The sequence below is a fragment of the Gigantopelta aegis genome, chromosome 12 (assembly GCF_016097555.1).
Source record: "Gigantopelta aegis isolate Gae_Host chromosome 12, Gae_host_genome, whole genome shotgun sequence".
NCBI lineage: Eukaryota > Metazoa > Mollusca > Gastropoda > Neomphalida > Peltospiridae > Gigantopelta > Gigantopelta aegis.
Genome location: NC_054710.1, coordinates 39,403,988 through 39,430,013, shown reverse-complemented (window position 1 = coordinate 39,430,013; position 26,026 = coordinate 39,403,988). Strand labels below are relative to the sequence as shown.

Here is a 26,026-nt window from a genome sequence, read left to right as displayed (position 1 = left end):
CATGACCCTGTCCAGTAGTCCCATACCTAAATGGAAATACTGCGGCATCACCATTATAGATATATATATATATTAGAATGTTTGGTTTTTTACTACACCCTTGTACAGCAAAATATGTGACAGATCCTCCCCCTTCTTTGTGTATTGTACCCAAAACAGTACATTGCATATGGTCACATATAAAACAAAAAACAGAACACACAAGTCAGTATATTTTTTTCTTTACTTTCAATACCTGAAATCTATTCACATATAACAGTCAAGTGTTCAGAACAGAAGCAGTTCTACTAGATAAACTGCTTTCAAACGATGGACAATGCAATAATTAGTATTCTTATTCTTATTACATGTATTATGCTAAGAGTTATTTCCCCTTTTTAATGAATTTCATTATACATTGTAAAACACATTATGCTGTTTTTGATATTAAGGTACATGGAATAGATGTAATGATAATTGAATAGTGTTTTAACAAAACTTGTTACTTCATGAAATTTCAATATTTTTTTTGTTTCAAATGATTATAACTGCATTAGGCACCTAGCTAGGGATATGCATGAATGCATGTGCATAGGTCTATCATTGAAAGTTGGCAAAACACAAATATCGTACATTAAGTAATTTCCAGCAATCTTTAAATGAGTGTAAATTAGGTGCAGTCTTCGCAATTAATAATTGAAATGTCATTCGATAATTGAACCATTGGAAAATAGCCTCGATTATACAGACATGGCATGATGCAATATTCACCCCTCATCCCCAGGAACCTTGAGCCTTGTGTGTGAATCTTAAATTTTGAGCTAGTTAAGCACCTGTGCATGTTATACGTAATTATATACCACTGCTTTATATGGACCAATGGGATTTAATCCATTATCGATAACCTCCAAAGCTTGCAGAGTATTTTCAAACCAGCAGTTTATGTGGTTTTCTCCATTTTGCACAATTTTAGACTTAACAAGTTTTGAAAAAACACTTCAATACAGAGTAACTTCTTGTAGTAGAACATGTTTTAAGTTTTACCTTTATTTTGAACAAATGTACATAAATATATTTAGGCCTCAAAAAGCAAATATTATTGCACCTGATTGATGGTTTTAAACATTCAAAGCCAAAAGAGGGTTTATTTATATATATTTCAACATTTCACTGCTTTAGTCACAATTTGTACCCAGTTACAGATATATATTGTACACTACCGGTATTCGAATATCCCAACTTTTCCCATTTTCATATTTTTGAATATAATTACAATGTTGCTGAATACAGTATGATAATGATATGTATTAATTCATTTGTTTTCCCCAATCAGTATCAGTATTTTGCCAGTGTCATATGAACACCCATATGTATTGGTCATTCTGAGTTAAATACACTACTTATGAATTTCTATTGATATGTCCGTTCTTAAAATATTAAAGTTACCGGTATCTCGTCATTATACAGACCGAAATATGAGTCAGGAATACAACTTATGTATAAATATTTTACACCAGTAATATTGCTTTTAAAGAGAGAACACACGAAATGAAGAATTTTTCTTTTTGAGGCCTTGAAATAATGAAATGAATTTTTGAAATCAATAGCTACTAAGAAAAGAATTATGAATATCTTTTTAAAATTGTTATATAAATATAAAAGAATAAAAACTAAACTTAACAAGACTATTGCAGCTTCATATTATTATTATTAATAACCGTTGGTGTTGTTCTGAGGAACATTTCAACTTCTCCGTTTCAATATATAATGACTTATGTACATATACACACAAACTATGAGAATTGTCAATAAATACGTAGTTACATCAGATACAAATTCAACAGATTTTCAGCTATATACAACACTATTTGTCATCTGTAAAGTATTATCAACTTAGTATTGCTTTTCAATGGACAACCTAATTACAACAGTTACTTCAAATCTCAGGCGTAAAGGATTTTGTTTCAAGTTATTAAAAACTAACCTGTCAGGTTTTGGGGTCTTTTTATTTTATATTTTTTTAAAGGTACATAATTAAAAGTTTACTAGTAGATGGAAGGGTAAAAAAACAGGAACTGTTACACGTGAGACAACATAGCAACTGAAAATTATGTGAATGTAAATGTAAAAAATAATTAAAATGTAAGTCTGCTTAACCTAAATGTTTAATACAGGGTTCATAGGCTTAAAGACCAAACAAATTCAAAGACTTTCAAAGACTTTTACACAGCGGTCAAAGACAATAGAATACAATAAAAATACCAAATCAGTTTGTTTACGTTGCTGTCAATGGCAAAAAATTTAGCTTTTTTACATGCATCATGACAGATTAAACCTTGTAAGTGGAAAATATCAAATGCATGCAGCTGTAAAAGATACCATCACTGCTTTGGCTATGATTTGTGAGAATTTAAAGACTTTTATTACAATTCAAAGACTTTCAAAGATCTAAAAATTAGTTTTTTTCAAATTCAGAGACTATCAAAGAATTTAAAGACCGCTAAGAACCCTGTTAATAAATAGAAAAAGTAGTTTTAAATGTGAATTTGAAAAAAAAAACCTCCAACCAAATCATGTTAGATGGTATCTGTTCATCCTTTTGTGTGTCTGTTCATATTCTCCAGGTGGTGTGAATTAGTAATAGTAGAATGTTAGAATCAATTCAGTTTTGGTATTTTTATAAAGTGATAATTTAACCTGGATGTGAAAATATTCACCTAGCAATTTGTTTGATGCTTTAAATGTATAAAAAGGAAAAAAAAGACGAATTATCTTTTGGACATCAGAAGGTGGTGGAAATAATGATAATATGTAGACAAGAAAACAGTATACCTTTATAACAGGTATGTTAAGTGTATTGAAATAACCTGGCATACTTCCTATACTAAAACAGTTATGTAGTGTATGTGATGGCTAACTTCAACTACATACTTGACGCCTTTCACAAAAATACTGGACGAAATTAACACAAGAGACAGTTTCCAACAAGAGAAATCTTCAAATTACCTCCCTTCACAGAAAGCAGCTATTCAGATTTATCTCCCTTCATAGAGCACAGTTATTCAGTTTATCTCCCTTCACAAAAGACAGTCATTCATGTTTACATCATAACAACATTGGCAAGATGTTCCACCTTCAGAAGGCGTAATATATTATGTTAATATATGCATTCACAATTAATTAATTTATTAATATGCAAAACATTATTTACATTTATGCATCTGTTTTACATATGAATTGCAATAATATGCTTTTAGTGGATTTCGTAGCACCTAGTAAGTTCCAGTACTGGGGATTTGGGTTTCTGCGTATATTGCCCCAAACTGTCAAATCCAATATGGCCGTTTCAAAGTGGTTTTTTAATTATGCTAGCACCAATCTGGTCGTAGTTCCATATGGAGAAAGTAGCTTCAACGTTAACCTTTATAAGGAGGTCATGGCCACTTCATGCAGCAACAACAGCAACAGAATTTTTACACATCCATCATTTTGAATATCTCTATGGCAATGACCTTGACCTACTGTCTGAAGCCCAAACAGAGAAAATGAATATCCCAATCAGCAGTGTATTAACCCTTTCAACCACACATCCTCAACATGATACAGTATTATTGAGGATACCTAGGGTTAAAGAGTTAATTGCAAAAACACAGAAATATTGCTGGGCTAGACTCCTGAATGTTTTAACACAAAGACGAACAAGTTGCTTAAGATACCATAAGTCACATTCTTTCTGTCTTACGCTCTCTCTCAAAAAAACCTGCTTACCAGCATTCCTCTTCTCAACCTGTCAAAATGCTTAAATCATATATCTATATCACAGACAACAAAAGATTGAGGTTAGGTAAGCATCATCCATCATTTCTGGTAGCCCTGTGGTTTCCATGGAGACTGAATTGTTAAGTCTTTGACAGCCATTCTATGCGTAGTGTCAGCAGTCATGTAATGTTCATGGCAACAAATCGCAAAAACGGGCGTCTCGTTTAATACGCTGTAAACTGTGCTGTCTGTAATCCACGTCAAGATCTATCCTGAAAACATGATAGCTTCTTGCCAGCCATATTGTTTTTATGGCAGACATTTTGCTTGTACAGAGACGAACCACAAATATCTGGCAGCCATGTTGGTTTTACGGAGAAGGATGACACCATCAATCAGCCATCTTGTTTCCATGGTGATCAAGCCAATAGAAACATTTTTTGTTTTTGGCAGCAGAACTTTCAACAGATACCTCCGAGTATCATCCCAAGTGTATGTTTGTTCTCGCTGGCTAACGCAACATTTTTCCAACATAACTTTCACACTCTCATTGGAAAACGCAACATTTTCCAACATCATTTTCCAATGGCAATGACGTCAGATTCTCATTCTCACAGCCCATTCAACTTGACAGCAGATGGAGAAAACACAACAGTTTGTAGTAATGGAAACCATGCCTTCTTTTGAGTTCCTCCATAATAATATTGTGACCATTCTATAGCACTTCATTTTTCTATACTATGGGAATCTGTGGAAAACAGAGAGAAAATTATATTAAATAACTAATAATAATAACAACAACAACAACACATATTTTAACTATGTCTTATTCAAATAAATCTTGAGGAAGCAGATTTTAATGACATTATGCTCAGGGGACAGAGTGGATGTCATGTCATTACAAAACATGGAGGAGAAAAGGTAAGGGATTGTTGAACTTTCACAACTTTAAAAAAATATATCTTTGCTTATTCATGCAATAGACTGCCAACAGTGGCCAATTTGCTTGATTACCTGTACACATATGAATGTTTTTTTTAAATCTATTATTATTAATTTAAAAAATAACCAAAAAACCCATGAGTACATTAAATTCTTTGTCCCCTGATAAGAAATGAGAACATTAATTAAATAAAGGAATGGAAACAAATATTTGTTCAAACACCTCAGCTCATTTTTAAGCTATTTGGTACCTAACATATGGTTATTTCAACACTTGGGAGAAAGAGGGAGAGAAAATCCACTGTCACCACATAGAATACTCCTAACAACAGCAAAGGATCCTTCCCACAGATAGGACAGTACATCACCTTTGATGTACTACATCACCTTTGATGTACTAGTCATGAGGTTGGGATACAAAACACCAAGTCCATAGAGTGCAATTGATCCTGTGACCCATCGCACCTCATCTTGTTTAAATAATACAGGGCTTCTAGATTATGGTAGCCCCACTTACATGGGCACATCATACAATTGTTTTGCTATACAATTTACAAGATGCACAAAACACATTTTAATTCCTAACTCATTCATTTCACATGTTAGTATAAGTGCTCAAATTGGCTGTCTAAAATGTGATATCAAAGCATGTACAGTACATGGTTTTCTTCTGTATTTTTAAACATGCACAACATTCATTTTAACTGTTTACTCATTCATTTTACATATGTTAGTACATGTATATGCAAAAACATTGGTGGCCAAAATATGACATGAAGTCTGGCCAAAATGTGATATCAGAACATGGTCAAAATTTAATATCAAAGCGTGGCCAAAATGTAATATATAAACATGGCCAAAATGTAATATATAAACATGGCCAAAATGTAATATCAAAGCATGGCCAAAATATAATATCAAACCATGGCTAAAATCTAATATATAAACATGGCCAAAATGTAATATCAAAATATAATATATAAACATGGCCAAAATGTAATGTCAAAAAATTGCCAAAATGCAATATTAAAGCATGGACAAAATTTAATATCAAACCATGGCCAATATATAACATCAAACCATGGCCAAAATGTAATATATAAACATGGCCAAAATGTAATATCAAAAAATGGCCAAAATGCAATATTAAAGCATGGACAAAATTTAATATCAAACCATGGCCAATATATAACATCAAACCATGGCCAAAATGTAATATATAAACATGGACAAAATGTAATGTCAAAAAATGGCCAAAATGCAATATTAAAGCATGGACAAAATTTAACATCAAACCATGGCCAAAATGTAATATATAAATATGGATGAATTGTAATATATAAACATGGCAAAAATATAACATCAGACCATGGCCAAAATATAACATCAGACCATGGCCAAAATGTCATCAAAAACATGTACAATATTTATACATTTATTTACTCCGTACTCACATCATTTTGGGTATGGTATGGGCTAGAATTGGCCTGCACGTTTGGCTGGCCGTATATGATACCCTCATAAATATGTCCGGTATCATAGACTCCACTGTTGGGTGACGTGTAGCCATTTTGAGCATCTATCCTGCCCAGGGAGGACTGAGCGGACCCGGCGGTGCTGAGCGGGAAAGAGGGGTGAGGAAAGAGAGGTCGGTTGTACATTGGGAGCTCACCCACTGAAAAGCAACAAGCGGAGGCATGAAGGGGAAGCAAGGCAAACAGGCCAAAGCAAAAAAAGTCATTCGGGTAATCAGATACTATTAGTCGAAAGGTGATATTCTTTTTCAAAATACAACCTGTGCTGATTGTTTTAGAACACTGAAAATTCTATATCATTGTTAATTGTGTGTATTATCTATAAAAAAAACCCTGCTATTTTATGCAATTTCAGTTCAATTCCAGTCTACTTTGGGAAATCTACTTAATGCAAAACTAAAGCTGAAATCAGATAAAAAGAAAAGAAAAATTGTATCCCTGTATTGGTGAAAAACATTTATTTTAGATATTTATATGCATCTTAAAATTTATTGTCATCTAAATTAAGCTTTATTAAAGATATTTTTTAAAATTAAAGATTTAATAATTCTGCACATTATTTAAGAATTATTTTATTTATTTTAAATAATTGGTTAAAAATTCTTAATATAGAAAAATAAGTTTTAGCATAAGTTTTGGGTTTTTTCCACAACACAGTATTATATAATTAGATTAATGGCAAAACTAAAACATTTTTATAATTATTGTAATTCTGCACATTATTTAAAAATTATTTTATTTATTTTAAATAATTGGTTAAAAATTCTTAATATAGAAAAATAAGTTTTAGCGTAAGTTTTGGGTTTTTTTCCACAACACAGTATTATATAATTAGATTAATGGCAAAACTAAAACATTTTTATAATTATTGTAATTCTGCACATTATTTAAAAATTATTTTATTTATTTTAAATAATTGGTTAAAAATTCTTAATATAGAAAAATAAGTTTTAGCGTAAGTTTTGGGTTTTTTTCCACAACACAGTATTATATAATTAGATTAATGGCAAAACTAAAACATTTTAATAATTATTGTAATTAAGATAACTATAACATTATTGTTAACATATAAAATAAATTTATAAATTTAAAAACAAAATAATGACTATCTCCAGTCTTTAAATCAAGATATTATGGATATAAAAATGGATCACCCGAAACATTCTTTTTACACTTTGGCCACAAGCAAAAATCTATGCATGAAACATGTATATAGTTCCGAGAATCTCTACAAGAGGCAGAGTGGTTAGGTCATCAATAATGATAACTGAAATTCAGGTAGAACCAATACATTCAAATACTCTTCACCCAGTAATATATTTTGGAACTGGCCTTAGAAACAAGCCTATCTGAGACTAACATTTTACTTAATTGTACAAATGTACATTCCAATAAAATATAAATAAATAATTGAAAAAAAAAGGATTAGAAACTCATCTCTTAAACAAGTACATGTACTGTTAAAAATGTATTTACAATCATATTAATTTTTTTTAATAATTTGATTTCAATAGCTAAAATTAACTATTTTATTTAAGATATTTTATTTATATTGTAAAATAATTTGATTAAAACAATGTTTCTACCATACAAACTGAAGGAAATGAGCAAACCAGAGAAGTATTAAAAAGTGACCAAAATCGAAAAGCCTTTGCTTAGCAGACTTTTTTAAAGACTGTACATATTTAATTTTTGAATCTATTCCAATATGTCAGTATAAATTAATTTAGTATTATGAAGTTCATGAAAACACACACAAATTTCATCTCTAATTAACAATTTTTTGAAAATTTGAACAACGCAATTCATATTTAAAACACACTATAATGTATATTTAGACGAAAACTGACCTTAAATTTGATTCAATAAAATAACTTTGTCTTAAATTAACTTGTTTTAGTATTAAAACTGTGTTAAAAACAAAACTGGTTATCTGCTATTTGTAATTTAGTATTAAAAGGTTTAGTTCACAAAACTGTAAAAAAACGAATTTTTATTAAAATGTTTTGTTTTTCAAATGAAAAATATTAAAAATCTAAAATTTTAAAGCACTCTCTAACAGTCTACTGATAATATAGTTATTATCTTAGTTTGTTATGAATAAAAAATATAAAAAATCAAACAACGGAATTGAATATAAAGAACAAGTAACTTTTACTGTTAATAAAATATCAACAAAATTATTTAGTTCTACCTAAAGCTTCCATGTTATGAAAACATTTGTAAGTACAAAGCTATTCATTTTCATTACTATGTATAAACTGCTTACCATAATTAAAATTATGATGAAGACATAATTTATGGTTCAATTAACTTTTAACAAATCTACAAAATCATCTTTATGTTGATATTAATTACATTCTATTAATAATTTACTAAAACTACTGGTTAATCAGGTTTGTATATTTTATTTTATTTGGACAATATGTGTAATTTAGATAGGGAAAAAACCACCACCCTTCCCAACTCTATATTTTCAACCTTTTACAATTAATTTTAGAACTGTAATTATTAGTATATATGCAAATTTCTTTGTTATCAACAAAGCTATTTGGTATTAATGTTAATATGCATAGGTTATCATGAATGTTAGAAAAAACAAACATGTCCATGCCTCAACAAAATAAAACACAATCACAATCAAAAACTAAAATTCAAAGGTGTTTTTAGAAAACATTATCTTGTCAGAATGCACATGTGCGGTAGTCTAAGCATTCTAAAAAGCAACAGCGAGATAACACAAACAAAAACTTGCTATTTTCACTCTCATTAATTCAAAAATGAGTTTTGATTTCAAATTTTCTAGTGGAATTTAAATAATGTACGTTGTTTTGCATGTGATTTAGTTTTGGAGATTTTCTCCTCTCTAAGACTACATGTATGATCATGTATAAATTACAAAAGGTATGACATCCAATAGCCATTTAATAATCAATGTGCTCTAGTGGTGTTGTTAAACACAACAAACATTAAACTTTATCCTCTCAAAGATTATGTCAAAATTACCAAATGTTTGACACCCAATAGCCCAACTTTTGGGGGATTATCATAACGACATTACAGCAACAGTAGCTAGGGATTGTTTACGTATTCTTTCCTATACTAGGAAGGACAACACACACCATGACCTTTGATATACCAGTACTAGTTACAGGGTGCTGGTTGGAGAAATGTTAAACTGAAAGACAGCCCTGGGGAAGTAAAAAAAAAGAAATGGGAGAACAATCAAGTAAAAAAAAATCAAAGATCCGGTTTAAAAAAAACCCATGTTAGAGGAAAAACAAATATTAGACAGAATTAAGAAAACAGAATATTAAGGTGAAAAAACAACAACCGGAAACTCAACTTTCCAATCATATAACCTTCAGTTATAAAGTCTGTACAGAGGTTAAACTTGTGTTCAAGGGAGATAACCCAGCAAGTTTTTGTTTCCTGTGTTTTTTCTGTGCATCTTGGTTATTTACTCCTGATTACGCTAATCAACTTCCAGCACTCACCATTATGAGGCATTTCGGCCATGTGGTTGCAGCACGATGAATTGCTATCTGTCTTTTTATTTCCATATCTCTTTCCTGCAATTACAGAAAACAAAACATTAGTTTTTCTGTGTTTTAAATCAACTGGACTTGTAAATAATTCGGGCCCCATACTTATAAAACTTTAAGTTTAGACTCTGATAAAGTCTGAGTTTCTAATGCCATAGCAATGCCATACAAACTGTATGTGTATGACATCAAATGAGATTTGAATCTTGTTTTATAAGCATGGGCCCTGGTATGGCATTTGTCAACATGTATGATACCAATAAAAACAAAATACAGGAAAATATCTTCATTCTGGATGCACACAATTTGGAAGCTGTCACAAACATTCTATTCCTTTCCACTGGCCTGATGCGTTTCCTTCATAATACACTGAACATCAAAAATGCAACAGTAAATTAATAATTTTCAAAATACATATTGTTAACTTAGGTTGTACCACTGATACATTTTCAGTGCTGTCCAGTATACATACAGTAAAATACACTTATAATGAACATGCTAAGAACGAACTACTACATAGAACGAACTGATCGTAAAGTCTCGTTTTATCTCCCTATACATTAATAACCAACTTGTGCAAATGTGTACAACAAACTATACAGCTATAACAAACAAACTATCATGGTCCCTTCTGGTTCGTTATACGAGTATTTTACTGTATTTTTTAATAATAATATACATGTATGTATATTGTTTCATATGTAATGAAATAAAAGCACCTTTAAGTCATACTAATGTTAGTGGTGTCGTAAAGCTATTTATAATGATCGAAAAACCCATTACTTTCTGTTTTACACATTTTGATGATAAAGAAAGTAAACAAATATCTTAAGAACTGGCATCCAGAACTTGTTATTCCCGGAACTAGTGAAAACAACAGTATAAAAGTTTGTATAAACATAATGTTTTTTTTTAATTCCATGGCCTGAAAAGCTCTCTAACAATGAATTAGGTAATTTAGCTAAGAGGCTGATGATTTATAAAGTTTATAAAGTCTCAGAGACTTTGCCCAGGAGAGACGTGCTTGGACCTTAATTGGATATAGGCAGGTTATGTTATCCTATCCTCTTATTCTTGTTCAGGAAACAGAAACTCCTGACAATGTTAATCTTTGATGCAGAGAGGCAAAACACAAACTAATTCGAGATATCATGATGCTTTTTCTACATGCCAAGTTTGATGAAAATCAGCTGAGAAATGAAGACTGTGGCCATGGTGACGTCATGCTCCACATTTTGACATTTACACAACTGTGGTATTAATCTCTTGTACATCCAGGAAAAAAACAAAAAAAACCCATCACAATCTCGGTTTACAGTTGCATAACAAACAGCAGGCAAACATTGCAGTGAAGTGGTGAAGTGCTTAAGTCATCGGCTCAAAGGTGGTAGGTACTGAGTTCACATCTTTGTACTGGCTCCTACCAAAAATTAATTTTAAGGACTCCATTAAAAGGTATTACGGCACTAAATCAACTTCTCTATCACTAACATCAACGGAAACTCATTGTCCTAGACAGACAGTCCACATAGCTGAGAGAGGTGTGTAGGTATGTGTGTGTGTGTGTGTGTGTGTGTGGTATTACGGCACTAAATCAACTTCTCTATCACTAACATCTACGGAAAGCACTCTCATTGTCCTAGACAGACAGTCAGTCCAGATAGCTGAGAGAGGTGTGTGTATGTGTGTGTGTGTGTGTGTGGTATTACGGCACTAAATCAACTTCTCTATCATTAACATCTACGGAAAGCACTAACTCATTGTCCTAGACAGACAGACAGTCCACATAGCTGAGAGAGGTGTGTAGGTATGTGTGTGTGTGTGTGTGTGTGTGTGTGTGTGTGTGTGTGGGTGTGTGTGGGTGTATGTGTGTGTGTGTGTGTGTGCCCAGGATAGTGTGTATGAACCTTAACTTGATATAAGCACAAAAATAAATAAATAAATAATAAATTAAGCAATAATAACAACAATGTCTCTAGTTAAATTTGGCTAAAACATTTCTTGTTCTTTTGTTTACTCTTCTTTTCTTTTTTTGTTAGTGTATCTTTCTCATTTATTTTGTTAGTGTATCTTTCTCATTTATTTTGCAAATGTAACACAATTTTTTTTTTAAATATTAAATAATGTAAACACAAAAAGTTATTAATAATGATGATATGACTACAATCAGTTTGCTAAAAAATTACAAATAATGAATTAGAACATCAAGGACATAACAAGGCGATGGCAGTTAGTAGAGGTAAAGATTTAGGAGGAGGAAAATTGCAGGAATAAACACTGTACTGGGCAGATTACTGTATTTGACCGTACTTTGGTATGAAAGCATGATAATATAAAAAAATAAACTCCTCCACCATCCAGAACTGGTGGATTAAGTTGTTATACAAATGTATTTCTGCCAAATGTATCTTTTTCTCTATGGTCTAAATTACTATAATGCATTCCAGGAAAATGCAACACTCTACTCTACTCTAGCCCTCCCCGCCCCACACACAAAAATACTTTTTAAAATCAATATTTTTCCTATATTCTCTATACTCTTAAGGTCATTTCACACAGTGCAATTTGTGGTAACACTTGATAGTCAATGATTTTTGTACATGTAGACAATAGAACATGATAAAGCATTTAGACTCCTTCTGAGGCCCATTACAATTTAATATTTTGACAATACAATGTACATGTACATCTGTATTTTACAAAGTGTTACCACAAGTTGCAATATATGAACAAACCTATATTGTGGTCAAATACAGTAAATACAATCTCCATAGGGAACAGCCAGGGATATATATATAATATATATTGGTTTTAATGGACAAGCTCACTGAACCATGGTTATTTAATGATTACAAAACATCAGTCTTATTGAATTCAAATCTCACTGGCCAATCTACATTGAACAGTTCTGTCAATACATCTAGGGCAGTTCCATAATTAATCACCCACATAATAGAGGTATGAGGTGATTTCCTTTGGTACACAAACACACACCACCACCAGAATTGGTTTTATTTAAACCAAATATGCATGTGGAAAAAATTGCAGAATACCCATCAGGCAAAAACAAATAATGGCAGTACCTCTCCCCCCCCCCCCCCATCCCCTTGTGATCAATTCTGGAACAGCCCTAAAACCTGTATTATCATGTGTCCAGATGACCTTTCTTTTGGCCAATCAAAACTAAGTTAAACTGAGTGTTCCCATTTTTAAAATTACTTAACCTGACCTCTGACCTATAATGCACCCCCCCTTAAGCTCAATGGTCTGACCCTTCCAAGAACCAGTTATTGGGACAAGGGGATCTGACTGAGAGGTGCAGATAATGTATGAAATTTTTTTTACTGGTATAATTATGTCATCAGCTGCATGCCCTTTTAGTTTATAAATGCCCTTTTTTAAATGAGGAATGAATTAATGAATGTTTAATGACATCCCAGCACACAAAATACATCAACTGTTAGGTGTTAAAGATGAGTATGTAAGAAGACATTATATAATCGTCCCCAATTGTTTTTTGTGCCATCGTCACACCTATTTTAGGCCAGTATTTCACAAAAAAAGATCACCTGACACAGAATGACATTGCTTAATTTCAGATCTCTTGATCTATTATAATACTGTGCCCAATACTTTTTTGTGCCATGATCCCACTTATTTTAAGCCAATATTTCACCAAAAAAAGATCACCTGACACAGAATGACATTGGTTAATTTCAGATCTACTGACAGAGCCTTTCAATGCTGATGAACAGTAAGATCTATTTTCAACAAGACTGATAAAACATTGGGTTCCATTCAACAACACAGTATGTCAAATACCCAATAGTTGTGACTCCTGTCCTCGAAGAAATCGCTTGTGAGCATTATTCACAACAATGCCTTTAGGCTGACCAATAGCAGACATGTTCATATATTCTAGGAAAAATAAATGACCAATAGCAAAAGAGGCTGTTAAATTCCATGGAAAGCAAATAGTACTTACTAAAAGAAATGATCTATTATTGTAATCAAAGAAACTGGCTAAAAGAATGAAACAAGTTAGAAAAATGAAAGAAATTAACAAGACTTTGCAAAGCAATATTTTAATTAAATAAGCAAAACTAAAAAATGCAAAAGATAAATCAAATTTGAAAGCAAGTAAAGTAGGAAAACATCTACATATTATAAAGAACTGTTTGCATTCTAGAATATAAATCAAGCAGACTATTAGATTTTACTAAAATGCAGAAAAATAACAAATAGGTTAGTTTAATATAACACTAGTTACATTCATTAATATACCAACTATTTATTTACATGATTAAAAGAGTTCATTCAATTAAAACATTAGCTTTGTTAACTGGTCGGCCATTTTAAATATGAATGCAACAGAGATTTTTCCTTCAATTACTGTAAAATATGACTTGCAGCATTTTTTACCTTGCCAGGCTGTAGCATCCATATTTGTTTTTAATGTTGGCCAAAAAAATAATTAACATTCATTGTAGCTAATGCTTAAAATAATTACTTAATGTAACTAGTGTTTTTAAACTAGCGCATTTAGCCTTTAACTAATTTCACATTAGGAGAAAGAAAGCATTTATTCCATTCCCTATTATATTTTATAATATTTTAGAAAGCATCATATTTCTATTAAGAAACTACTATACCAGATGAAGCAGTCAAAAAAGAAGGATCATGTTGCAAAGGAGGAAGTAACATAAAGAATATACAAAATGGCTAATACAGTTGATCAAGGATAACCTTACCTTGATCTACAAGTTGTTTCTTTCGTTGTGACCGTGGAAACGGACGGTGGATGACAGCGCTGTAGTTGCTGTCGGTGCTATAAGGGCTCGTCGGCCGCTGCTGTTGTTGTCGATGATGTTTTCTATACTTCTTATCTTCTTAAACAAAAAAATATTAAAATTTAACCACATGAGATATTCACTCTTTATTACTTGTTACATACACACTTCCTAATTGAGTAAGATATTTTTTTTAATGGTCTAAACATACAAAATACATTTACTACTAACTACTCTGCAGGGCTGTACCTAACCTACAATAACAAAACAGAATCTAAGTAGCTATACAGAATCTTCTCTATCTAGACAATATGGCACTTTTAAATTATAAAGAACACTTTCTGGTATTTGCATAATGCAAATCTAATTAACAGAGTAACAGAAGCATTCAGGACAAACTAACACTGCAAGAACTGCTAACTAAATTCAACAACCACGACCCATGATTCATGAATGAAAATGAGACTATGATTCAAGATGAAGGACAATCTATTTTAGGTTAAAATACAGGTATCCCTTACAATAATAAAAGCCCAAATCCACAAAAAAAACTTTATTTACCCCCCCCCCCCTAAAAAAAACCCCCAACAAACCAAAAAAACAACCCCAAAAAACCCCTCACCCCCATAATAATAAAAATGAAAACAATTAATGGGTCATTTAGTTAAAATACATAAAAATCGTTCATTTTTATTAAATAAGGTTGGGGAAAGGTGAAGAAGGTCTAACTATCATGACTGGATTCTTTTTTCAGAATAGGAAATTTGTATTGCAAAACTATTGAGACACTATTTCTTTTTTTCTAAATTCATTCTTGCACATGTTTATTTTTAATGTTGCCATGTATCTGTAGAAATATTCAAATCAAATTCAGTCGTACTTTATTGTTTGTTTTGTTTAATGACACCACTAGAGCATATTTATTAACCACTACCTAATGGATATTAAACTCAATGGTAATTCGGACAAATAGTCTTCAGAGGAAATCGGCTACAACTTTTAATTACTAGCAAGGGATGTTTTATATGCATTTTCCCACAGACAGGACAGCACATACCATACCATTTGATATAAAAGTTGTGGGGCACTGGTTGGGATCAGGAAAAACACCCAATCAGAGAATGAGTCCACAGAAGGGATTTGATCCTTCCGACTGAAGCACCCCAGGCGAGCACTTCATCAACTGAGATAGATTCCACACCTCAATACTTTATGCTGTCTTGTTATTAATATTAGTTTGGTAATTTGCAGGTAAATGTCATGAGGTGATCCTATACAATTTAAGAAAAAGAGACCCCAAAAACCCAACCGGCTGACAGAATTAGGAAAGATGGTATTTTTGCGTGAAAATTATATAAACAGGACAGCACATACCATCACTTTTAATATGCTACCATTATTAGCAATGGTGGCCTTTTTAAAGGACAATTCCTATAAATATGACAGCACATACCATTACTTTCAATTTATCTATCAAATATTACAGGTTAGATTGGGTTAAAAAATTATGAAGATTACAAGTATAATAATGTATGCCTCAAACTGAGGTACACAGAATGAGTCAATCTACCTTAAGATTTATGTAATTACAAAAAAAAAAAAAAAAAAAAAGCCTGCCAAATAGTTTTTATAATTAATAAAAATAAGTATTATGTTTTACAGGCCTGAGGATTTCCGAAACTGAAAATTGAACCTCTTTTTCAGTTCTTGGAACCTGTTGAACTTATTTTTGGTTCTGCAAATTTACATTTCATAAACATTTTTTAAGTTTAAAAAATTTGTTTTAAAGAACTTTAATCTATAGTAATAATAATATTTTTTTTTAAAGCTGTCTTAATTAAAAATTCAGTTTAATTTCACTTAAATGTTTAGCATAGATATTTTACAGTTTTTCCTGACAATTTGCATTCTGATAAAATTACAGACGATGAAACGACTATTTCCGTGAAATCCACAGGCCTGCTTTAACAAGTGTTGACAAACTTACTGCCAGCTTTTGGATCTGTTACTGTCGTCCCTACAACAGTCATGCCCGACAACTCGGCTGCCCGTGCTACAGCGGTAGCGAAATCAGTTTCTGCAGCAAGAAATGAGTCATCGCTAGAAGTGTCGTCGCTAGACCGAGCACTACTAGTGGTCGTAATACTCTGGTCCGTACTGCTACACCACGAAGCGATTAGCGAGCCTGGAGCAAGGACATGACCAACGGTTACATGAGATGAGCTGTTTACCAAATAGTATTTACGATAATGAACATGGTTTTATGAGATGAGGTTTATGTGAAATTAGGTTTTAGCAAACAGTATTTAGTATAATGAAGATGTTTATATGAAATTAGGTTTTACCAAATAGTATTTAGTATAATGAAGATGTTTATATGAAATGAGGTTTTACCAAGTAGTATTTAGTATAATGAAGATGTTTATATGAAATTAGGTTTTACCAAATAGTATTTAGTATAATGAAGATGTTCATATCAAATTAGGTTTTACCAAATAGTATTTATTATAATTAATATGTTTATATGAAATGAGGTTTTACCAAGTAGTATTTAGTATAATGAACATGTTTATTTGAGATAATGGTATTTAGTGATGAACATGTTTTTATGAGACGGTTTTACCAATTAGTATTTAGTATACTGATCATGTTTATGTGAAATAATGGTATTTAGTGATGAATGTGTTTATATGAGATAAGGTTTTAACAAATAGTACCTGTATTTAGTATAATGAAGATGTTTATATGAGATGAGGTTTTACCTAATGATGAAGATGTTTATATGAGGTAAAGTTTTACCAAATAGTATTTAGTATAATGAACATTGTTATATGAGATAAGGTTTTACGAAATAGTATTTAGTATAATGAACATTGTTACATGAGATAAGGTTTTACGAAATAGTATTTAGTATAATGAAGATGTTTATATGTGATGGAGTTTAATCAAATAATATTTAGTAATGAGGAGGTTACTTTGCATTGAGAAAACTATAATTTCAAATAATTTCAAATAAGCTTATATGAGATAACTTTCTACCAAATAGCATTTAGTAATGAAGATGTTATATTATACATGAAGATAATTTCATTACAGAAGCAGATGGGTTTTTTTTAGTAGAAATGAATATATTAAGTTGGTTAAAAGTTAGTAAATGCTGACCAATGTTTAGTAGTGCGATGAAAGTTTAATTGCAATGACATTCTACCAACAATATGTTTTAATAAAGTGTTACTTTGTACTGATAGGGGTAGGATCTTTCTTAGTGGTACAGCGCCCGCCTGAGTTGCGATAGGTGACAGGATCAACTGTCCTCAGCGGATGCAGGTTTTTACCACTCCCACGACTGGCAAATCAAAGACTGTGGTATGTACTGTCCTATCTATGGGAAAGTGCATATAAAAGATCCTTTTTGGAAAGAGTAGCGTGTGTGATGGCAGTGGGTTTCCTCTCTCTCTCCCCAATTCTTTCTTCCTCTCCAATCCTCTTTCTCTCTCCCTGTCCAGGAGGCGGAACGTAGCCCAGTTTTAAAGTGTTCGCTTGATATGTGGTCGGTCTAGGATCAATCCCCGTCAGTGGACCCATTGGGCTATTTCTCATTCAAGCCAGTGCTCCACAATTGGTATATCAAAGGCTGTGGTATGTACTATCCTGTCTGTGGGATGGTGCATATAAAAGATCCCTTGCTACTAATCGAAAAAAAGTAGCCCATGGAGTGGCAACAGCGGGTTTTCTCTATCAATGTCTGTGTGGTCCTTAACCATATGTCTGACGCCATATAACCATAAATAAAATGTGTTGAGTGCATCATTAAATAAAACATTTCCTTTCCTCTCCAATCCTCTCTGTACAGAGTAAGTCTTTAATTTGTTGTTTAGAGTAAGCTTAAAACTATGTGTACAGACGTTTAACTTGGTTAACTCATTCACTCACCCACACACCCAAATCCCTCCCTCCCTCCCTCGCTCGCGCTCGCGCTCGCTCTCTCTCTCTCTCTCTCTCTCTCTGCTTCATCAGAATAACTATGTGTTAGGCATCAAATAGGCATAGTTTAAAAACGAGGTGTTGAGGTGTTATATAAAAAAAAATCTTTCTAATAAGCAGACAATGAAAATGTTAGTAGAGTTATGAAAACATATAGGAGATGATCATCTGTCAAATGGTTGTGAGCAGGTACTGTAATAAGGTATTGGAATTAAAAAGCAAAATTTCTATTACAAATATATATCTATGCTCAACCAAAATAGTGTAATGGTAAATATCATTTATTGAAAAGTTTTAAGTTATAGGATTTAAATAACATTTACAGGTATGCCGCAAATGTCAGTATTAGGATTATTTTTTTCAACAATTAATTAATTATTTGCTATCTTTCCTATGCGTGAATGATTCAACTTTATTATGGTTCCAATACAGATTATTTCAAAGAATTTTAGCTACTAATACATTTTTACATATGATTCGCTACGTCTATTTGAATATGTGCAATTTATGTAGTAATTATTCTGAAACCATATCACATTTATTTGTAGAGTGTAATGAGACCAAAAACTTATGGGATGCGGTACAAGCCTGGATATTAACTAAGACTGGGAATATAATTACTTTTAATTTATCTGATTAATTAACTAGAGATAATAAAGTAATTATGTGATTATGAGCTTAATTATCATTGATGTCACCTTTTGGATTTGTTGTTTTTATAAACAGTTTTTAATTTTTAATTTTTTTTGGTTTTTTAATAACAAATACCAGTATTACTGATGTTTGAATAACAGATATACAAAAGCAAAGGGAGATAACTGCACACTACAACAACATTAGGTAGCAACTTCACTCCCATGCAAAAAATATATTTTTTAGTCTAGTCAATAGCAATTCCACCACACTAGTGAAAGATGAAATTTGATTGGCTGATCTTGAAGTCTCATGCTGTCATTAAGTCTCTGATTGGCTGGTCAAGTCACATGCTCCATAGAGGCTCACGCGGGAAGCAGCACTTCACAAAACATTACAAAGAGGCCATCTTTTAAATTATTTGTCTTTTTTTTGGTTTAATTTTTTTTTTAGGTTTGCTGTATTTTCATTTTGTAAATTATTAAAGTTATTATAATGAAAGATTATTGTAATTTATTTTAATGTTTTAGCAGCATTTATTATTGCCAGTATTTACAATTTTTTTTTAAAGCTTTACATTAAAACAAATAAGTTAATATAATATTAACACTTGTTTAACGACACCACTGGAGTACATTGATTATAATATTATCAGTTTCTGAATTAAAAAAATAGATATAATCTGATGAAAGATGATCTTTATGACTTGGCAATAACACAGCAAACCATTTATGTTTCAAAAGTTGACCTCTAATTAATGAATAATATAATTCACCAAGGTTAACAACAAAATATCACATCAAACAGATAGACAAAGAGTAAAACCATAACAAGAACATGTTGGGTGTTTTTAATGTTTGTTTTTTTCTTCACAAAACTTTTTGTCACAAGCACATTAATGTTGTCACAGAAATAATTAAATTGAAGGGTGTGTTTTCTGTCTTTTTTTTATAATATCTGCTGATTGTACTACTTGGTTATTTAATAAATTATATGTCGACAAATATTGCATTTTTCACTATTTCCATGTAACCATTTCTCAAACAAGTATTGTGTTGTGCGATTTCAATTTTCTTTTTCTTTGGCTATGAATAAAGTCTAAACTGGATATATACTGACATCCAAAAGAAATTTTACAAGGATTGAAATTGTATTATAGTAAACCAACAAATGGTATGGTGGGAGATGAAAGTATCATCAAGTTTAACATCTAAGCACTTTGTAATGCATACAAAATGTTTGTAAGTTTTCAGGTGTGGGAATTGGTGAACTGTAAAAAAGAGGAAATTTAGAGGAGTCCCGGAAATTCTTGAAATCCTAGGTTAAAATCTGGGTCATCTTTGGAGGAAAGGATGATTAAAAACGAGGAAACACAATGTTCCATGAGAGGAAAACTGCTGATCTGAGGAGAATTCCCACCCCTGAAGGTGGTTTCTAAATTGGTTGTTTTCGAGTAGCAACAATATTTATGAAATTATTCAAATTTTATGTATGTAAAGTTTCCTTTGTACATCAGTATAGATAAGTAGACAGTATTTACCAAACTGCTAACCATGTTTTTTGTGCAACTTGCCCTGAAAAACATATATACCAAATATTAATGCTCAATATTTACAAACTGAGTACGTACCTGATAGACTCCCATCTCCCTCCCCGTTGACGCTGGAGTCTGGGGTCGGACAGTCCGTCGTCCGATTCACCTCCATGTCCGATTCACCAGCATAGTCTGGCATCTCCTCTGACACAGGAGAGTCACCATTACTGGAAACAAAGGGAGACAATTATTACTTACCATACATACAAATCAAGAATTTATAAATACATGTATTTATAAAATGTCCCCCGTTGGTGGGCCCATTGGGCTATTTCTCATTCTAGCCAGTGCACCAGAACTAGTATATCAAAGATCGTGGTATGTGATGTCCTGTCTGTGGGATGGTGCATGTAAAAGAACCCTTGCTAGTAATGGAAAAATGTAGCGGGTTTCCTCTCTATGACTATGTCAAATTCTTATTAAAGAGAGATAAACAGATATTGATATTAGTTTATGTTTACTGTTTATGTACAAATTAAGAATTTATGTTAAACATTTAATTAATTTGGTTACAATTTCTACCCAACTGCTGTCAAATGTTGGGTATAAATTGTAACCAAATTAATCAAATGTTTAAAAATACATTTATTTATAAAATGTCACCATTGCTGTTACCAAAAAGACAGAAAATCAAATATTTCTTTCATTATTATTTATAAACAAATTAAGAAGTAATTCATAAATATTTATAAAAGAGTTACTATTGATATTAAAGGGATACAATCACAATATATATGTGACTAATTTATATTTGAATTAATAGAAAATATAGATTTATGAAAAGTTAACAAAGGGAGACTTGTCTCTGTATTATTAATAAACATAAAAAGTATTGACTATGTTTTTAACAACTACAGATTACTACTAAAAAAATAAATATAAAAATTGTTTTATTTCTGCTCTAAAACAATAAAGAAAGAAAAAAACCCACTTCGAACTAACAGGAATAATGGAATTGAATCTTACCGGCCATGAAAACATGGAGAATTGATGCACTCGCTGGACAAACTCGGCAGCGAGGACTGACAGGCCCTATCCATCGACGGACCACCACCACCACCACCACCGCTACCATCGCTCGGAACACCGTGCACACACATCCCCCGGGGTGGCGCGGCCCCGCCCCTCTCGGGGTCACTCAACTGTCTCAAGTCACTTTCTAGCTGTCCTATTTTATAACCGTGGAGAGAGATGGGGGTGTATCCGTGCCCCATCTTGTACACCACGCGTTCCGCATCGCTGTGACACATCCGCTGAGGGTAGATTCCTCCTCCGCTGCAGTCGCCCGGCCCCACCATGTGACAGTTCATCCCGTGAGGGGCAGGGTACTGGCCCTGGCCATCATGCGCTGGGGACCGGCTTCGGTTCAGCTGTTTCGGCGAATACGGTCGACATTCGTGGTGCATTCTGGGCTGCGTGCTGAACTCGGCGTCCGAGTAAGGAACGCAGCGAATGTTCTGCGGCATTCGGTCGTGGGGGGCAGGGCAGGAGCAGGCCGAGATCTTGGAGACCGGGGACAGAGGACTGCCATTATTGGCATGGCGATGGCGGTTCAGAGTGTTCATCGGAGAGTCGGGTGGGGTGCCGAGGTCGCTCGGAGGGGGGTGTTCTGGAGGAGGCGGAAGTAACTCTGCCCAGTTGACCATCGTCTTGTTGGGACCACAGCAGTGTTTGTGGTTTCGGTGGCTTCGTTTCACCGGCATACCGTACTCGTCTGAATAAAAAAACAAGTTGTCATTTTAATTAAGTTATTATTAATTAATTATCATTACATTTGATACACAAGGAACATTTTAGTTTCATAACTGAAAAATTGATTAGCAACTACAGTGAAATCTCTTTAAATCGGACACTCATAGCACCAATTAAAAAGTCTAATTTTCAAAGATATTTGGTTTAGTGAGGTTTTGTTCTGTCCTAACATAAAAAAAATGGACTGTGAAAAATGTTCAGTTTTGATGAAAATGGTGGTTTACTGATGATCTGGTTTTAAAGTTTTAAACTTGTCAAACGAAATGTGATATATCATGCAACAAAATGTTACCCGATATGACAAGAGCAAATGACTGTTACATTTACAATTTTAAAAACAAAAACACATGTGAACAAATTAAAAATAACTTTTAAAATATCTTTAAAAGTTCATAAGTTTAAAACTTGTATTCACAATAAAATGAAGAGAGGAACAAAACTAGACTCAGTCTGTTAATATTATTTATATAACTAAAACAAGCAGACTGACAAATCGCTATAGAACAGAAACTCAGTCTGTTAACATCATTTGCAATGATACTGGTTCTTCTAAGCTGTTGTTAGAAATACTGAAATGCAAAACCTCTAAAAAAAATTCTCTGACCCCCGATTTATCTTGATACTGTTTTCAAAACAACAGATTCTGATTAACTCACCGGTTGTCAAACTGCCACTGTCACTTCCTGGACTGGCCAGGCAATCCATCCCATCCTGCTGGCACGTACAGCCCGGAACTGAAAAATTAACACAACAAAATTATTAATAATATAACATTTCAGATTATGATCATAAACAGTGAAACCTCTCAAAACTGGCCCTCTGTAACACGAACTCCCTTAAAACCAGGTTGTTTTTTTAATGGCCCATTTTCAAATATCACTACAGAATTAAGTTTTCTAAACTGGATACCCCTTTAATTTTAATTTTATTTCAACTTATTTTTGTGCTTATATCCAATTAAAGTTCAAGCACGCTGTCCTGGGCACACACCTCAGCTATCTGGGCTGCTGTCCAGGACAGTGGGTTAGTTGTTAGTTGGTTAGTGGTTAATGAGAGGGAACAGGGTGTAGTGGTCTTACACCTACCCATTGAGTCATTAAAACTCTCTGGGTGGGAGCTGGTACTGGGTTGCGAACCCTGTACCTACCAGCCTTATGTCCGATGGCTTAACCACGACACCACCGAGGCCGGTTACCCCTTTAAACTGGACTTGTTACTTGGTCATGTAGTTGTCGGGTTTAGAGGGGTTTCACTGTAATTACAAACGTTCTGCTGTTTTATTCTTATATTAATAATAATAATATATTTTAGGTTACAATTATATAACAATAAACTTTCTGCTGTTTTATTCTTATATTAATAATAATAATATATTTTAGGTTACAGTTATATAACAATAAACTTTCTGCTGTTTTATTCTTATATTAATAATAATATATTTTAAGTTAGTTATATAACAATAAACTTTCTGCTGTTTTATTATTATATTAATAATAATATATTTTAAGTTACAATTATATAACAATAAACTTTCTGCTGTTTTATTCTTATATTAATAATAATAATAATATATTTTAGGTTACAATTATATAACAATAAACTTTCTGCTGTTTTATTCTTATATTAATAATAATAATATATTTTAAGTTACAGTTATATAACAAACTTTCTGCTGTTTTATTATTATATTAATAATAATATATTTTAAGTTACAGTTATATAACAATAAACTTTCTGCTGTTTTATTATTATATTAATAATAATATATTTTAAGTTACAGTTATATAACAATAAACTTTCTGCTGTTTTATTCTTATAATAATAATAATATATTTTAGGTTACAATTATATAACAATAAACTTTCTGCTGTTTTATTATTATATTAATAATAATAATATATTTTAGGTTACAATTATATAACAATAAACTTTCTGCTGTTTTATTATTATATTAATAATAATATATTTTAGGTTACAATTATATAACAATAAACTTTCTGCTGTTTTATTCTTATATTAATAATAATATATTTTAGGTTACAGTTATATAAAACTTTCTGCTGTTTTATTCTTATATTAATAATAATATATTTTAAGTTACAGTTATATAACAATAAACTTTCTGCTGTTTTATTCTTATAATAATAATAATATATTTTAGGTTACAATTATATAACAATAAACTTTCTGCTGTTTTATTATTATATTAATAATAATAATATATTTTAGGTTACAATTATATAACAATAAACTTTCTGCTGTTTTATTATTATATTAATAATAATAAAATATTTTAGGTTACAATTATATAACAATAAACTTTCTGCTGTTTTATTCTTATATTAATAATAATATATTTTAAGTTACAGTTATATAACAAACTTTCTGCTGTTTTATTATTATATTAATAATAATATATTTTAAGTTACAGTTATATAACAATAAACTTTCTGCTGTTTTATTATTATATTAATAATAATATATTTTAAGTTACAGTTATATAACAAACTTTCTGCTGTTTTATTATTATATTAATAATAATATATTTTAAGTTACAGTTATATAATAAACTTTCTGCTGTTTTATTCTTATATTAATAATAATATATTTTAAGTTACAGTTATATAATATATTTTAAGTTACAGTTATATAACAAACTTTCTACTGTTTTATTATTATATTAATAATAATATATTTTAAGTTACAGTTATATAACAATAAACTTTCTGCTGTTTTATTATTATATTAATAATAATAATATATTTTAGGTTACAATTATATAACAATAATCTGCTATTATTTTGAATCACAAACACACTGGTCGGAGCCGGTATCCACCGAGGCTAGTGATCCATTTATTACTTCAATTATAAAAACTTTTAAGTTCTCAAACCAACATTTTATTTTCCCAGTATTACTTTTTTTTTTTTTTTAGAAAGATTACTCCATAGTAAACTATTAAATGTCATCTTTAATCACTATTACTACTAATATCATGTTAAGATGTACAAACCTGAGTTCTGCCGACTGTTGTCTGTGTTAGAGTCGCTGTTCTTCATGTCTGGTTTCTGACAGCTATCTCCAGACCCACTGGCACTGCTGTGTACATACGCGTGGTTGATCGGGCGAAACGCACTCTCCATGCACTGAAATATTTAGTAAAATACACAGTCAGAACATGTTTTAACACCTAGTTTTTATAACAGTAGGCAACAACTATAAATAATGTAAGCTTTATTAAAAGGTAAAGTATCTGAAATATTTCATTAACATACACTCTCAGGAGATACTTTAATAACTACCCTGGTAATTAGTTATGTAATTGTTATAATAAATAGGGGAAAAAAGGAATGTTTAATAAGTTTTCAGCACATTTTAAACTAAGGCATTTAACATGGTCATTTTGACAATTGGTAAAGAAAGAATGCGAGCGAGCGAGAGAAGTAAAGAACGAGAGAGAGATGGAGAGAGAAAGAGGGAGTGAGAGAAAGAGAGATAGAGAGAGGGAAAGAG

General features: G+C 31.7%; 1 protein-coding gene across 8 annotated transcripts in view; it reads right to left on the bottom strand.

Moving 5' to 3' along the window:
• Positions 1-205: 205 nt before the first annotated feature.
• Positions 206-26,026, bottom strand: part of LOC121386187 (roundabout homolog 1-like) — a 254,179-nt gene continuing 228,358 nt past the window's right edge. For 2 of the 8 annotated variants that reach the window (XM_041517014.1, XM_041517013.1), the window contains exons 21-29: positions 25,527-25,659; positions 23,170-23,247; positions 21,728-22,475; positions 20,798-20,928; positions 16,538-16,735; positions 14,512-14,649; positions 9,713-9,787; positions 6,135-6,355; positions 206-4,486 (exon numbers count right to left, since the gene is read on the bottom strand). In XM_041517014.1, coding sequence (XP_041372948.1) covers positions 4,472-4,486; positions 6,135-6,355; positions 9,713-9,787; positions 14,512-14,649; positions 16,538-16,735; positions 20,798-20,928; positions 21,728-22,475; positions 23,170-23,247; positions 25,527-25,659 — 1,737 coding nt within the window. In that variant the 3' untranslated portion in view covers positions 206-4,471. The remainder of the gene's footprint in view (positions 4,487-6,134; positions 6,356-9,712; positions 9,788-14,511; positions 14,650-16,537; positions 16,736-20,797; positions 20,929-21,727; positions 22,476-23,169; positions 23,248-25,526; positions 25,660-26,026) is intronic. The other 6 variants (XM_041517015.1, XM_041517016.1, XM_041517017.1 and 3 more) reach the window with 6 other exon arrangements.